This window comes from Electrophorus electricus, chromosome 4 (genome assembly GCF_041902795.1).
Source record: "Electrophorus electricus isolate QZ-2024a chromosome 4, ASM4190279v1, whole genome shotgun sequence".
NCBI lineage: Eukaryota > Metazoa > Chordata > Actinopteri > Gymnotiformes > Gymnotidae > Electrophorus > Electrophorus electricus.
In genome coordinates, this window is record NC_137500.1 from 7,600,361 (window position 1) to 7,615,575 (window position 15,215).

A 15,215-nucleotide genomic window follows, 5' to 3' on the forward strand; every position below is an offset into this window, starting at 1 on the left:
ACACATCCAGCAACAATTTAGGCTGTTATGTAACTTAATTAAATCTAGAGCCTATATTTGGAGTTTGTTGCTTCAGTCTGTAGGGGGTTTTACAACTTCTTATAAACATAAAATAATCTACTAATTCCTATCTCTACATTCCAAATATATTTTTACAATAAAAATATACCGTTCGAATGAGCACGACCTGTTGTATGGTTGTTATAAAATATTAGAAAATAATTATTTTTAAAAAGAACAAAAAGGAAAAAACACAGTTCACTTTGGAATTTTTAATTGTTAAAAATGACATGGATGTGTCTTATGATCACCCACATTGCATTTATTTTGTTTGTTTTTGTCTTGTTTTCTCTTCTGCACTGCTGGGCCTCCACTCTGGGAGGAAGCTCATGCATCTGAAATGGTACAGCCAGTGGCTGGATATTTTCAGGTGTCACTTATGGTCTGAACAGTGCACTTTGCTATTCATGGCAAACCTATAATATTAAAGCTTAAATATGCAACCAAAAGCCAATCGCAACCAAAGAAAAAAAAAAGTTTATTCTGCTATATATGAACAAATATTGCATAGGAGAGAAGCCATGCTGTATAGTATGCATACAGAAAAAGCTGAAACATAGATCAGGTTTAGAATTTGAAAATGACATTACTCATTCGCAATTACATCTGAACACTAAGTGTGTCAGAATGAATAACATTCAGATACCTTGATATTTTCAGTGACTTGATACATAAATAGATGTATATGTACAAATTAAACATTGTAAAGGCCTTATCTGTTATTGAAGTTTTAACTTAAATAATCTGTTATATGTCACCTTACCAAATGGTATGGAGTAAAATGATAAACTCTACAAAAAATATTATATCAGAAACATGGTTGTAGATTTGCTTACACTGCAAAGTTGATGGTTTGCTTGAAATATAAATATTATCTATATGAAGTCACTCTGAAATACATAACTAAAATTCCATATCTGTATCAAACAGCTGGCTAATATCTTGCATGCACTATATGTCTCTATTTGTTGACATGAAAAAGAAGTCAATATGAATAAAAGATAAATAGAAAGCAACACAATCATGCAATAAAATGTTCATATTATTCACACCATTACAAATAACTTTTCATTCTTGTCAGATGTCCTCTTCACATCATAAGGCATGCCTTGAGTGGTTGTATGTGTTTTGTCTCACCAATACCTCATTCTTAATCCCAATATGCTTTTTCTTTGTTATGTTCATGTGGTCATGGTATGAATGTCTTTATCTAAAAAACAAACAAACACATTTAGAAGAACAAAGAGAAAACAACAGGATATTCACTGTTCTGGCAAAAATGTCCTAAACAAAACAAGTACATAATTGAGGTACTATATGATGATTATGATTATAAAACATAATTCAATAAAAGTAGGTAAGTCTACTTACCTTACTTCTCCTCAGCTCAGTTTGTGTTTCTCTGACGTAGGTTTTTGTCTTTGTGGTTGTTAGTTGAATTAGTTTTCCTGGTAATTACATCATAGTATCACTCAGCAGGCCAAACAAGCTTGCATAGCTATTTGTAGATGTCTTGAGAAATGTTCATTGCCAGGATTGTGAAAATGATTGTTTTATAATGTTGTTCTATACATTAATGCAGTGTGATCAATCAGCAATATCTCAAACTGAGACTGAAACACTAAGATAATTTTAATCTGATTTGAAATTGATTTAGAGAGAACAATATTTGCTTCATATTCATATTCATTTCATATTTAAAATGAGAAAAACTGGACAGCATAATTTAAGAAGTCCCCCCCCACCCCCTATATTTAATACCATTTAGTTCCCTTCTGTATGTCTCTGTAGCACATAATGCTTGTCTTTATAAACTGGCTGGCACATTTTTTTTTTAAACACCTTAGCAGCAGACAAATTAGACACAACGCATCCAGTTAATCTCAATCTTCAGAAGCTGTTTGTTGGATCAAGTGTGTTAGGATTTGGGTTGCATTTTTGGTGCAAGTTATATGTCCAGCAGGTGGTGTTCTAACCACTGCCTTAGTTGTATGGAGGCAGAGAAAAACTGGCTGATACTTACATTGGCCCCGCTGGTTCATCATCTTGAACAGGTTAGGAAAAAACATTTTACATATTAGTTAAGGACCGCTTGAAATCTCAAATAATCTCACAAACGAGGGAGATTTTAAAAAAAAGTTATATAACATGTCAGACAAATGTGGTACATTCTATCATGCATAATGTTAACCACTCCATCTATGTTATGGTTCCATAGTGGGCTATGTTAGTAAATGCAAAATGCCATGTTCCCATTAAAGGACAAAAAACAAATACTGTTTTTTGTGGTCATTCAAAAGATGCTATTGAAGAATGATCGTAATGAAAGGACTGAAGCAATGTGTTGATTCATTCATTTTCTTTGACTCTGCTGCATTAAATGTACTTCATGGTAATTAAATCAAATGATAGTCTAATTACAAGCAGTTAGAAATTTCATGCTCATATCTAAATAAACAAAAGATTTGAAATGTAAGTCAGCAAAAAGATAAAAAGTCTAAAGATATCATCTTAAACAGAAAATGTTAGGAGAAAGTCAAACATTTAAATTTTAATGAAAGTAAAACAACACAAATCACAAGGTTCAAGCCAGAGAGAGAGAGAGAGCATCCAATGCAGATCATAACATGGGAGGAAAATGTCTGGATGAACATCACATTCAGACTCCAGGGTCATGCAGGTTCTCTCACTTACCACCCAGTGTATAAGGTTATGCAATTCAAGGAGAGAGGGGTGTGTTATAGTATCAAAAACTATTCAACATTTGAGATCAAGGCCTAGCCTTATCAAATTACTGCTTTAAATGTTATAAGTATTAAACATTTTAGACACCAGATGGCAGTATTCAACAGCTCAGCTCATGAGTCATTCGCAGTCATTGTGCTAAAAACCCGGCAAGAGCAAAATTTAGTGCTGTCTAAAATAGCACAGCACAAAACACGCACGTTGATCCACCAAATACGACACAAAACATTGCCTTTTCTTGCATACTTGTTTCACAAGAGCTTAAGATGGTACATAGCCTACTGATTTCTTCAGTAAGCCATGCTGCAAGTAGACCTGACCTTCCATTCCAATATAGCACAGATGAAAACAAAGGGCCTTGGGATTAGACCTCCACAGACATAAATAATTTAATATGCACAAGCTACACATACAATACAGAGTCACATTTCTCCTGTATATTGGATTGGGACCAGTGTACTGACATCACATGGTCTACTAGAGTGTGTGCGTGTATGTTTGGGCTGGATCTTGTGAGACTGAATTATTAAGTGTGGGAGCAGATCACTATCAGATAATAGTGTGCATTGTTCCAAAGAGTTTGCGCTGGGATGCTGCAGAGTTAATAGAACAGTTTAGAATGACTCGATTAATTAAATGTCGACTATAAGGCCTTGAAACTCATATATAACCAATCAACAAGATGACATGAACACTTATGCATTTCATATTAAGTAACACTGAAGTCTGAACTAAACTTAGCCCTCATCGTTTCCCTAACCTACAATATTTATCCACCTGACAAAGATTTGAAAACAAAATTCACAAAGAGCAGCAACAAGTGCCCATGGACTGCTGGATGGCCTTCACAGGTGAACTCACCGTCAGGCACGTCATCGGGCTTCTTGCGCTTCTCATAGATGACGATGATGAGGACCAAGATGAGGACTTCAGCTAGGACCCCAAGAAAGGGCCAGAGGGGGGCCAGACGGCTCCGGACGCGGAGAACTGAGGTCATAGAAGTGGAGCCAATAATATTGGTTGCATTGCATTCGTACTCCCCAGGATCAGAGGCGATGTCCAGCTTAATAATGGACAGCTCTGTGTAGTTGTCCTTGCTTTTGATGAAGAAGCGTTCGGTGGAGTTGTCAATATCCTGCAAGATCATTTAAAAGAAAGGAGGGAGATTAATGGATAATGGAAGCAGTGGGTGAAAAAGCAAGGCGATGGTACAAAGAAGAGGATACAAATGCTAAAGTAGACTTTTGATTTCGGGGGGGGGGGGGGGGGGACGACTGTAAAAGACTGGTTTCTCAAGGGAGAGCCAATATGATGGAAAGGAAGAGAAGCTTACAGTGAGTGACCCTTTCTCCAATTTGCGCCAGAGCCAGATAGGATAAGGGTAGCCCACAGACTTGCAGTAGAGGACAGCCACTTCGTCCTCATTCTTATTCTCACTGCGTTTGTGTCCAATGATTTCTGGAGCAGCTGAAGGAGAGAAGCAAAGGGACATGAAGATAAGGGCAACAACAAAAGGACTCTTACTGCAGAAAATTTCTCACGTAGCCTTCTCTCTTACAGTGGATGGCATTTGCTTTTTTCAAAGTTAAATTATTTTTATAGTATCATTCACATGGGCTTTAACTTAAGCAAATTCTACAGAATATGAATCCCTGAAAGAAAGCATGAATTGTGTATTTTCTTCAGTATTTTCAGGTGTTGGAAACTAAAAGCTGAAGATCTTGCTTATAACCCTCTCAAAGGAAAACACAAATCCAAGACACATAAAATCCTATAAAAAAAGTGTATGTAAACAGATATAAGAAAGCTATGAAGCCCCCAAAACTGTTTCACTAAGACAGGAAACATTGTATTTCTCACAAAATAGAATAGTTCAGAAGGCATATAATCAGAAATATAATCACAACCTAAATGTATATTGGTCCTGCAGCTTAGGGAAGTAAGACAAACAAAATAACTCATCAAACGGAGCACGAGAGGGACCTTAACATGGGAAAAGGCATGTACAGATAGCATTCCTTTGTTTATAGGGCATGTACACCAATATGTAAATCAACTGTTTAGTAAACCCATTCAGTATCTGTGTTACTTTGCTTTAGATGGTCTGTTCACAGTCATCTGTGACATGATTGCACTCATTATTGATTCTTTTTACCTAAATGTTTGATCATTTATTGGTACTGAGGAGAAGGAAAAGAGCAGATCATTTAAATGAAGCATTAAAATATCAAATAATACTATTATTTAACGCCACACTGAAACCCCTAGTGCCTCAGAGAGAGAGAGAGAGAGAGAGAGAGAAAATAAAACAGAGGGTGGGGCCAAATACAAAGTTTAATCCCAAACCCCTCAGACAGGCCACCATCTGCTACTGCAGAATACAGTACAGTCAATGAGAAGAGAGACAGGTGTGCAGATATGCCGAAACTCCATGAACCTTTACATTCATTTCCAGGGACTGCTTACATCTTTAATTGCAACATAAGGGACTGGTGTGCTGTGTGTGTAAAAGAGCAGAATTTTGCATTTTATACAAAACAATCATAGCAGCATAGTTCACTAATGTATCAAACTGTTAAGGCTTCTCCGTAAAAGGATTCAGATTTACTGTGGGTATGGCAAGGATTCCAGAATAAAAGACTTTCCAGCCAAACTGAGAATGTCATCACATTGATACTGTGTCATGCCATCATGGCCTTTCTCAGATTCCAAGTTTTGTGTTTTTGACTCAGCATGTGCTGTACAGCAAAATGTAGCATGCCATGTCAATGATAGCTACACATACTGGCACTAATCTGGCGCAACATACAAGCTTACAAATTTTTCTGGCCTCTATCTTGCTCTAGCTTGGTTTCATGAATTTGTCTTTTAACCCTACCTTGTGCTAGAGTAGTAAAATAAAATTTGAGAAACTCAAACAGCTTTGAGTTTTCTAAATGGTTTTCACTGGCACCAAGTTGCATAAGTGATGAAAATAAATTGCTCAAAAAAATTATGGCAGCACTTAAATAACATCAGATCTTTATCAACAAAAGATTCAAGATGAAAATTTTTATTGATACAAATTGTTTTCTTCATTTAGAATAAAATGACATGATCAATGGAAACATAAATCATCAACTCACAGAGGGACAGATTCAAAAATCACACCGAAAATCAATGTAGTAAAAATAAATAAATAAATAACAATTAAAAATTTATTTAATTTCACAGAAATCACACATGGCGAGCTGTATAGCAGCAAAAGCTGTTTTGTCTGTCTTTTCTGTCATACAAAGGTCTGCTTTGAGGGATGATATTGTGAGTGAATACTGCTCGGTGCCTTTATAAACAGTGACATTATATCATTTATATAAAATAATGTTATATTATTTAGCAGTTGCAGTTTGTGATGTTGATATTCATAGTCACTGTAACATTATGGCCTGTACACTTTCATCCATCTTCGCCTGACACTTACTTTAGTCACGTAGTTTTGGTCACACACACACACACACACACACACACACACACACGCACGCACGCAAAATAATAGCAGTATGTTTAAAACAACTGAGAAAAAGCTCAATCCTCATAATAGCATTTATTTCCATACACACAAAGGCACTGGGAGCACTGCACATTCAATTCCAAATGAAAACATGAACGAAATATCAATTTTTAAACTGAAAATGAAGAAAAAAGAATAATGGGCTGTTCAAAAAGATAACGGTGTCTTCATTTTCATTTACAAACTCAAATATTTATGGTATAAATTGAAAGTTGTTTACAGATTTAGCTTTTCTGTTGATCACTGAACTAATATTTAGTTGTATAACCTCTATTTCTGATAATTGCTTTACATCTGTGTCGTATAGAGTCAACTAACATCTGACACAGATATTCCAGCACAAGATGACTGGACTACATTCCACAGTTTTTCTGCATTCTTGGGTTTTGCATCAAAAACAGCATTTTTGATGTCACTCCACAAATTCTCAAATCAGATTGAGGTCTGGGGATTGGGCTGGCCACTTCATAACATCAATCTTGTTGGTCTGGAACCAGGATGTTGCCCGCTTGCTGGTGTGTTTGGGGTCGTTGTCCTGCTGAAACACCCATTTCAAGGGCATTTCTTCTTCAGCATAAGGCAACATGACCTCTTCCAGTTTTTTGATATATTCAAACTGGTCCATGGTGCCTGGTATGCGTTAAATGGGTCCGACTCCAAAGTATGAGAAACATCCCCAAACCATTATGCTTCCACCTCCATGTTTTAGAGTCTTCACAGTGTACTGTGGCTTGAATTCAGTGTTTATGGGTCGTCTCACAAACTGTCTGTGGGCTTTAAACCCAATAAGAACAATCTGGCTCTCATCTGTCCATAGAATGTTGTGCCACTTCTCTTTAGGCCAGTCAGTGTGTTCTTTGGCAAACTGTAACCTTTTTAACATGTCTTTTTTTCAGCAATAGTACTTTACGAGGGTTTCTTGCAAATAGTTGGGCTTCACGTAGGCATCTTGTGATTGTTGCAGTACTCAAAGGTAACTGAAGATCTTCTTTGATTTCCCTGGAGCTGATCATTAAATGCTTCTTTGCCATTCTTGTCATTCTATGATCTACGTGGATGGTAGTATTTCTTTTCCTACCACGTGTTTTGGGTTTTGTTTGCCATTTTAAAGCATTTGAGATCAATTAACAGCGTGCATGTCATGACTGTTGATTCTGTTGGTTGCCCATTACTCGGCTACCCCTAGTCATGAATTTTTTCCCCATGTTGTATCATCTTTTCTGCCAAAATCAGTAATTAAATATATTAGTGACGTTAGACTGCTATTATTTTGCACACACACACATACATACATACACATGAGTAACTGCAGTGTAGGAGATGTAGAGACTTTGCTTAGATTTGTGTCATATACATTTCACACTGGACACTGTACACTTCATCTACAATTGTAAACACAGTGAGATGTAGTGTACTAAATGATGTTCAAAAAAATGAAGTGTGGAATGCTGTACACCTTTTGCAATCAAGAGCAGCTCTTAAATAAATTAGCTAAGGACAGTACTATGTTTTCATTTGCTGATCTTTGATATCAGGAATTTAATCTATAAAGTATAGATCTTTTTTGTTCCGTTTTGGGTTTTTTGTTTTTTTTTACTTGGGGCAGGGCACCAGACTTTGCAAAACATATTTTAGTCATCAATTATGCTAATTCACACTTCACATGAATGTGCTTGTACAAATAGGTGATAATCTTTCTGTTTCTTTAGATCTGTTACATAAGATCTCTGAAGTTATGAGTGCCTACTGAATCAGTCATGGCTGACAAACCCACCTTAGTGAAGAAGTCTAATAAACCAAAAATATGAACTGTGGTAAACGTTTTAGAATGAGGCCCAATGACTCAGAATATCTCATATATAAAAATAAAACTCTCGAAAATGAGTGAAAGGCACAGGGCACAGTATAATTTTCAAAGAGGCCACTGGCTGTCCTCTAAAGTGTTGGAGAACATTTCTGGATACCAGGAATTAGTTTATAATTTCTCAGCTTTAAGGGATATAGAAAATGAAATCAATACGTTATAGTATAGTATAATAGTAATCAATAAGAATCAATAAGCACTGATAATTCTGAGAATGACTGGACAGGGTGCTTATAGATGAAAGAGAGAGTAATAAACCGGGTGCTTATAGATACCTTTCACTTCAATGGTGGCATTGGCTGGCGGGGCTGAGTCAAATGTGTACACACACATGTACTCGCCTGCATCCTCTCCCCTTGGTTTCTGGATCCTGTGTTTTAAGAAAAAAAAAAAAAAAAAAAGGGTAATTGATTAAGGATGCCACCACTTGTCCTCACCTCTCATTTGAAGATAGAGGGTATGTGATGTTTCTTAGCAACCAGCTGTTACATAATCCTTTATGCAGCTAATGTATATTGCACACACACACACACACTATATATATATATATATATATATACACACACATACATACATGTACGTTTTAACCTTTTTAAAATATTAATTAAATGTTGAGTCATGCTTAGTTTTCTGTGCAGCCAGACCAAGTGCACCCACTGCCTTCTTGTTGTTGTCATTTTGAGCAAGGTGCACCGTTCTTAGTCATCATATACATTTATAACGGCCTGACTACTGGGCAATGTGTTGTTTCAACAATTATTTTCTATGAATAATTCTGAAATGTTAAGAAACAGATTTTTCTATTAGCTAGGTGAATTTTAAGAGACGTTTAGGAATTTAGCTTGTCTCTCATTATTTTCGCTTTCTCTCAATTGTCAGACAATTTCTGCAAATTATGCTGCCTGTATTCTACCTCTGTTGCAATGAACTGCTTGAATAAGTGAAAACCAAGTAGCAGTATGCCCTCTCTACAGAAATGTTGTTTGATCACAAGCCAGTACACATGACAAAGTATACACTGCTTTTCTTCTTTTCAGTGGTTAACAAAATGAATATTGTATAAATATCACGTTTGATATTCATTTAATTTCTTCTGTGATCATGTATGTTTTCACAATTCTCACAATGTATGGTTGTGTTTGGTGAGGTGGTTGCTCTGTGAGTTTAATTAGCCTGGCCTATGGAAATGTGCTTGCAGTCCTATCATCGCACTTTCTGAGGCAGGGGTCACGGGGAAAGGTTAAACACTAGTAGAGGGAGAAGCCTCTGTGCACTGCACCAGGCTAATTTGGAGTCAACCACTCAGAACGAGACATTTCTTGTGCTCATACTGACTAAAATCTATGATATAGATCCAAAGTCTGAAGATTCCAGTTGAGAAACTGCAGTGTACAGAAGTAAGAGAAGTTTAAATATTCAAAATTGTAGTAAAGTACACAACGTTTTGAGAGAAACAGGATGTTTTGGACAGAGGTCCTTCATCAGCTGTGCAAGCAAAGTGCTTGTGAATTTATTTCTATATAAACTTGTTCCTCCTCCTACTAATTCAGAAACACTTTGCTTGCACAGCAGATGAAGGACCCCTGTCCAAAAGGTCCTATTTCTCTGGAAACTTTGTGTGCCTCACTACAACTTTGAATATACACAAACCCACACATACACCATCTGCTGCACAGCAAATATCCTAGAAAGACATGCAAGCAATTAACCAGACTACAGTACTACTCAAACCCAAATCCTAGATATGACTACTCTGCCTTTGCACCCTCCTGTTTTCTTAAGCAAAAAATGAACAATTCTCCCTTGGTAAACAAACAAACAAACAAAAACAAACAAACAAACAAATAAATACTTCTCAGGTATGTAAACATGAACACATAGCCCTTACTTGTACTCTGTGTACTTCGACAGTTCCTGTGTCCCTGGGATCTCCTCTCCGTTCTTCATCCAGAAGCTCTCGAGGTAGGTATACTTGCTAGTGGTCAGGTTACACTGCAGTGTGATTGGAGGGCTTTGGAACCCCGTGGGCAGGATAAAGGAATCCGAGGCATTGATCACTGCATCTGAAAACACAGACTCTTGATCAGTACAAAGCAGGAGAACACACTGCATGGCATGTTGAGCAGGGGTTGTGGAGGGATTGTGGAACTTTGTGGAGAATTTTGCTAAATTAATTGTAAAAGTACTAACAATAAATGCTACACATAGGAATGCAATTCCACTAATTAATGACATTTAGCCCTTTCAAAGCAATTTCTATGTTAAAACTGCAAAACATGTATTTTTCAAGACCTTCAAATACAACATGGTTTTAATTTCACCAGGCTTTCACCAAGGTAGCAACTATTGAAAAGTGATCTTCAGAGGACCCCGTCTTCACAATCAATAAAACTAGAACTTGCCATGCTATAAATGTAATTACTTCAATGCAGAGCCACATCCAGTCATTTGCAACAGCCTGATTAAATGACCATCTCCATTCAATGTCTGCTATTAACATTCAAAGGAATAGTGAACCGAGTGTCCAACTTGCAATACTGGAAAAAGCACTGAATGGTAGCTAGGAGATAACTATACATGATAATGGGTGCCACATAAATCTGTGGCTCTTGCTTGCTGTAATGTTGAGCTAAATTTAGTGAATTACCAGTAAAAGTCTTGCCTCGTCACCATTTCAGTTGAGACTTTTATCCAAAAAGTATCCAGTTTGAAAAACATCTTACAACCAAAGTACATGTTCTACAGCTATTAGTTAAACATACATTAAAGTAAAAATATATGAATGGATGTCATTGGACTAGGAACTATCACCTGCATTTCTTTCTCTCTTTTATATTTGTAGTTTCAATCTAAAAAAGTGCAAAAAAACACTTTGGAATCAGTCTATGTACACCACAAAAAGGTTTAGGATTCTATAACACATTCTTGAGAGGAAAGACCTTAAAGGTTACAGATGCTATTAATGGTTTTGTATGTTTCAGTCACAAGTGTAGTGGGACACTAAAGCTCAGCTATTCAGTGTGAAGCAGACGAGGGAAAGATGCATTTCTTGACTTGGTCACTGACACTAAATGAACACACCACCACGCAGGGATTACTGAGCCAAGGGCATGCAGCTTGTGCTACCACTTTGGAATCACTACAGCTAATGGACTCACTCTGCAACATGGAAACTGTTGCCTGGGCTCATTTCCAGGTGCTTCATAGATTGTGCAGAATTCATAGCAGATTCGGGTCTATACTGATTCTGCACTCATAAATGCCAAAATCCTGCATAACGTAAAAGACGCTAATGCCACTGACTCCATATGCTGTGCTGAAGTAGTCAGATATATGCACCGTTGCACAACTTGGAAGAAGCCCATCAGCCCTATCTGCTTCCGCATATCACCAGTGGGGCTCAGGGGCAGGGCTTCCTGCATCACCACGGCAGAGCGCAAACGAGTCACCAGTCAGTTTAGTCCCTGACAAAGGAGATGTATGGGAAGCCTGCTGTGAAGGGACAGGGTGAGATGGCAGCAAAATGGCACGGAGATACTGGGACAGAATGCAGACGTTGATGAGGGAGGGGAACAAACATATGAAGGAAAAGGGGAGTGGTTTTGAAAAAAAAGATAAAATGATTAAACCCCAGTAAATCAAAAGAAGTGTTCAATAAATTAACAATATGAGGTCATTTAAGACAGTGGGAGATCATTAAAGCAGAATGCAAACATTTAAAAGAAGAAACAGTTCTGAAGTAGAAAACAGGGTCCTTAAAATTCCAAGACCATAAATGGAGCATGATGACCTTGAACAGTGGTTCTGAATATAAAATTCTTTGATGCTGCACATTTCATTGAGACATCTTACTATTCTTGTGTGGGTGTGCTCTGAAAGACAAACTCTCCGTTACCATAGAAGCATGCTACAGCAACCAAGTAGGTACCTTCCTATATCATCAGAGGGAGGGACGAGAACCATAGAGCCCACACACATCAGCTACCCACATGTAAACTATACTGACTGTACCATACTGAGATACAGGACTGATGCTGCTGCAAACAAATGTGCTATCAATTACTTTGGTATCAAAGAATAAGTATGGGTCTTCTGAACTCACATTTGGGCAGCACAACAAACAGGAAACAAGTGGTAATCTATATGAGACATAAGGAAGTATCCCTTTTGTGTGCTCCAAGGGACTGTTGTTGATGTTCCTTATTCTCAGAGGAAAGACTGTAACTTTGAAGATATTAAAAGGCAATAGCTTAAACTAGTAGGAAACTAAAACTTAGAAATCATGCAAAAACAAAACTGCACTGGAAGTTAAAAAAACAATGAACTGAACACAGAATAGATGTAGAATCAAAATCTAATAAAATTAAAGCAAACAATATTTTACAATTTCTACTTCATCACTTAATTTTTGGCTTTGCATAGAGATTAACTACGCATAGCTACTGTAAATTATTATAATTTAAAAAAAAAAGTTAAATAAATACGTTTGACTCTAGCTATGCTTAGGCTGGTTCTTTTGAACCAAGCTGATCATCTGAAATGGAACATTTAGGTGTTAATGCGGTTTTAAATGCCATGACAGACAGGTGTGAAACATCTTCGCTGCCTTCTTAAAGTGCAGTGCATAAACATCTCTTTCAAAAAAACCTTTAATGTAGCTCAGAAAAACATATTAAAAAATTACAGCGTTTTATATGCATTCCTACATTATCTAGCATACAAATGAAACCATCATTGACTATTAATTAAAATCTGTTTAAAAATCATGAACATAATGTAGGTCTGCAGATGTGAAATCATGATGGGCAACTAGCAGGCCAAGTTGAGGGCTGGATTGTTATGCTATAGTGGGCTAATGCATGCACATAAACAGAGCCTATCTGTGATGGACAGAAGGCAAAAATGTTTCCTCCAAGGCTGGAAACAGCTCATATACTAAAATAGGTCAATGCACATGTTGCATCCTGACCACAGAAAATTCTATATATTTTTTCCAAATGTGTTCAACAACAACAAAAAAAAAATCTATGAACACTATCCCTAACTATTCAGAGTATGAAAATAGTCAAATCAATGATTAAATACTTGTTTCTGAATACATATAATCATCTTTTGTGTGTTCTGCACAATGGTCAGAACTTGCAAAAATGTGCAAAACTTATCACAGTATGGGTGCAGTGAGAAGAGAATGGTTAAAATACTATACTGCCCAGTTGATCTCTTAGTAATGGTGGCTGTAGATGTTTGCATTGTCTGGCCATGTTCTTGGGCTGCTGGAGGAACTTAGTTTACCCTGAGTCTTTTATAATGTTTAAGAGCTGGAAATAGGATAGGTGAAGTTGGTCCTTGATCTGCGGTCCTAGAACTTGAGAACATTTCTCAGGTTCACTGGATGCCTCCAATAGATGCAGAGAAGAGTGCTGATTAATTTGCACCATGAAATTGCATTTTATTTCTAATTAAAATGATGAATTAATGATGCCATGATCCATCACTAATAAAATAAAGTCCACTATTACGACTTTAACACTACCAGGAGGACATCACCGCCATGCATCCCACTGCTGCATCGGAGTCTATAAATAGAAACATGCAGCAGAATGAACTGGTACTATTTCAGGTGCTGCAGAGGACCGGGGCACAAGCGGTTATCTCGGTCTGCCAATCATTTTCTCATTTAGTGGGTTAATGCAGTAATATAAGGTAAAAAATGTCGATACGATAAAGGTTTAATCTAAAGTCCGAATGTCAGGTCTCAGCTGAGACGCAAGACTGTCAAATAGGCCTATTCTTGGAAATATTGCCTAATCCATTTGTTACACATTGCAATAAGATGTAGATGTATCCTAAATGATTCATTTAAGATTAATATGTTTACGATTTAACATGTGAGCATTTCGTTATTAGGTTTGACTAACCGCGAGCATATGCATTCGCCCATTCAACCCTCAGCGACACAGGCTGCATAAAATTTGTCAGCTGCTACACCTCCGTGCGCTACATTAGGCTACTTTGAGTGGGTAATACGTATTTGGAACATTAATGTTGGGAGAAAACATTTGAGTTTTAACCTGCGCCTAAATTAGGCAAATCCTCGTCTGTAAAAACAAATAAACCGGCGTCGCAAGGAGCTCGCTACCCGCAAGAAAACAAACTAGTATCATTGAATGTTCCTCTGGATGAAAAGATCCCGCACAAACCTTACCGTTCTCAGCAGACACTATATGCAGCATCAAGACTCCGAATATGAGCATCACTGGATTTCCAGGGCAAGACATTTTCTTGAATCTAAAGCAGATATCGAGCGGGATGTCTGGTGAGGTCAGGCTGAAGAAAGAATTATTACAACGACACTGCGACCCTAGCTGGAGTCTGAACCAGGTTACGGACACGTTCGTCTCTTAGCAATAGCGCGTGGTAAATAGAGATCACCTGAGTTGCTGCTGGTTCGTACACCCGGTTTGAAATAGGATAGTGGAGGCAATGGAAGTGAGCTTCGTAAAATCCCGCGATAGTTTCTTCCATCGTGTGGGCCGAAAACAACCGATACCGTTGAAACGAAGGTATGCGGATTTAAATAAACAATGAAATAACTTGAACCTGTTTCTTTTTACCACAATATATAAGAGAAATATCTCATTTTAGTTGGGTAAAATTACTCAAATATTAATAAATCTAATTAACGTATACACACTTTTCTTCAAGCTAAATAGTTTAGCCCCCATAGTCCCTCTTGGCAGGGTACTTTGTGCACCATCCCTTTATTATGTACCAACAGCTTTTTATAGGCAATAGGATGCTGGGTGAGGTGAGAGAACACACACAGAAATATAAGACCATTCCTCTATACAAAATAACCATCCCCAGATTATTTAATTGTTGTTTTGGAGAACTATGGTCCTTGGATAAAGTTTTGCCTTTTGAACTATTGTCCACATTGTGGGGGAAAGTGTGCTTCATCCTCTTCCATGCGCATTAATCACAACTTCAGTTATT

General features: G+C 37.3%; 1 protein-coding gene across 2 annotated transcripts; it reads right to left on the reverse strand.

The window, feature by feature from the left end:
- Positions 1-257: 257 nt before the first annotated feature.
- On the reverse strand, positions 258-14,694 carry nptna (neuroplastin a). Of its 2 annotated transcripts, none has more exons than XM_027018366.3 (8): positions 14,425-14,694; positions 10,108-10,282; positions 8,495-8,589; positions 4,139-4,272; positions 3,667-3,940; positions 2,084-2,093; positions 1,432-1,508; positions 258-1,270 (listed from the first exon to the last, which is right to left on the reverse strand). In XM_027018366.3, exons 1-7 carry the CDS (start codon positions 14,495-14,497, stop codon positions 1,448-1,450), a joined length of 822 nt encoding a protein of 273 aa, XP_026874167.2. In that variant the 5' UTR covers positions 14,498-14,694; the 3' UTR covers positions 258-1,270; positions 1,432-1,447. The 2 variants fall into 2 exon arrangements, with proteins under 2 accessions (XP_026874167.2, XP_026874166.2); XM_027018365.3 differs by having other exon boundaries at positions 2,084-2,105; positions 14,425-14,693.
- Between the last annotated feature and the right edge of the window lie 521 nt (positions 14,695-15,215).

What these genes read in the sequence shown, in the direction of transcription:
- nptna (XM_027018365.3), bottom strand. Translation starts at nt 14,497, where the DNA reads ATGTCTTGCCCTGGAAATCCAGTGATGCTCATATTCGGAGTCTTGATG. An exon ending in GCCCGATGACGTGCCTGACG is followed by an intron (nt 2,106 to 3,666) that starts GTGAGTTCACCT and finishes AACCTGTTCAAG; the next exon opens with ATGATGAACCAGCGGGGCCA. An exon ending in GATGAACCAGCGGGGCCAAT is followed by an intron (nt 1,509 to 2,083) that starts GTAAGTATCAGC and finishes TGTAATTACCAG; the next exon opens with GAAAACTAATTCAACTAACA.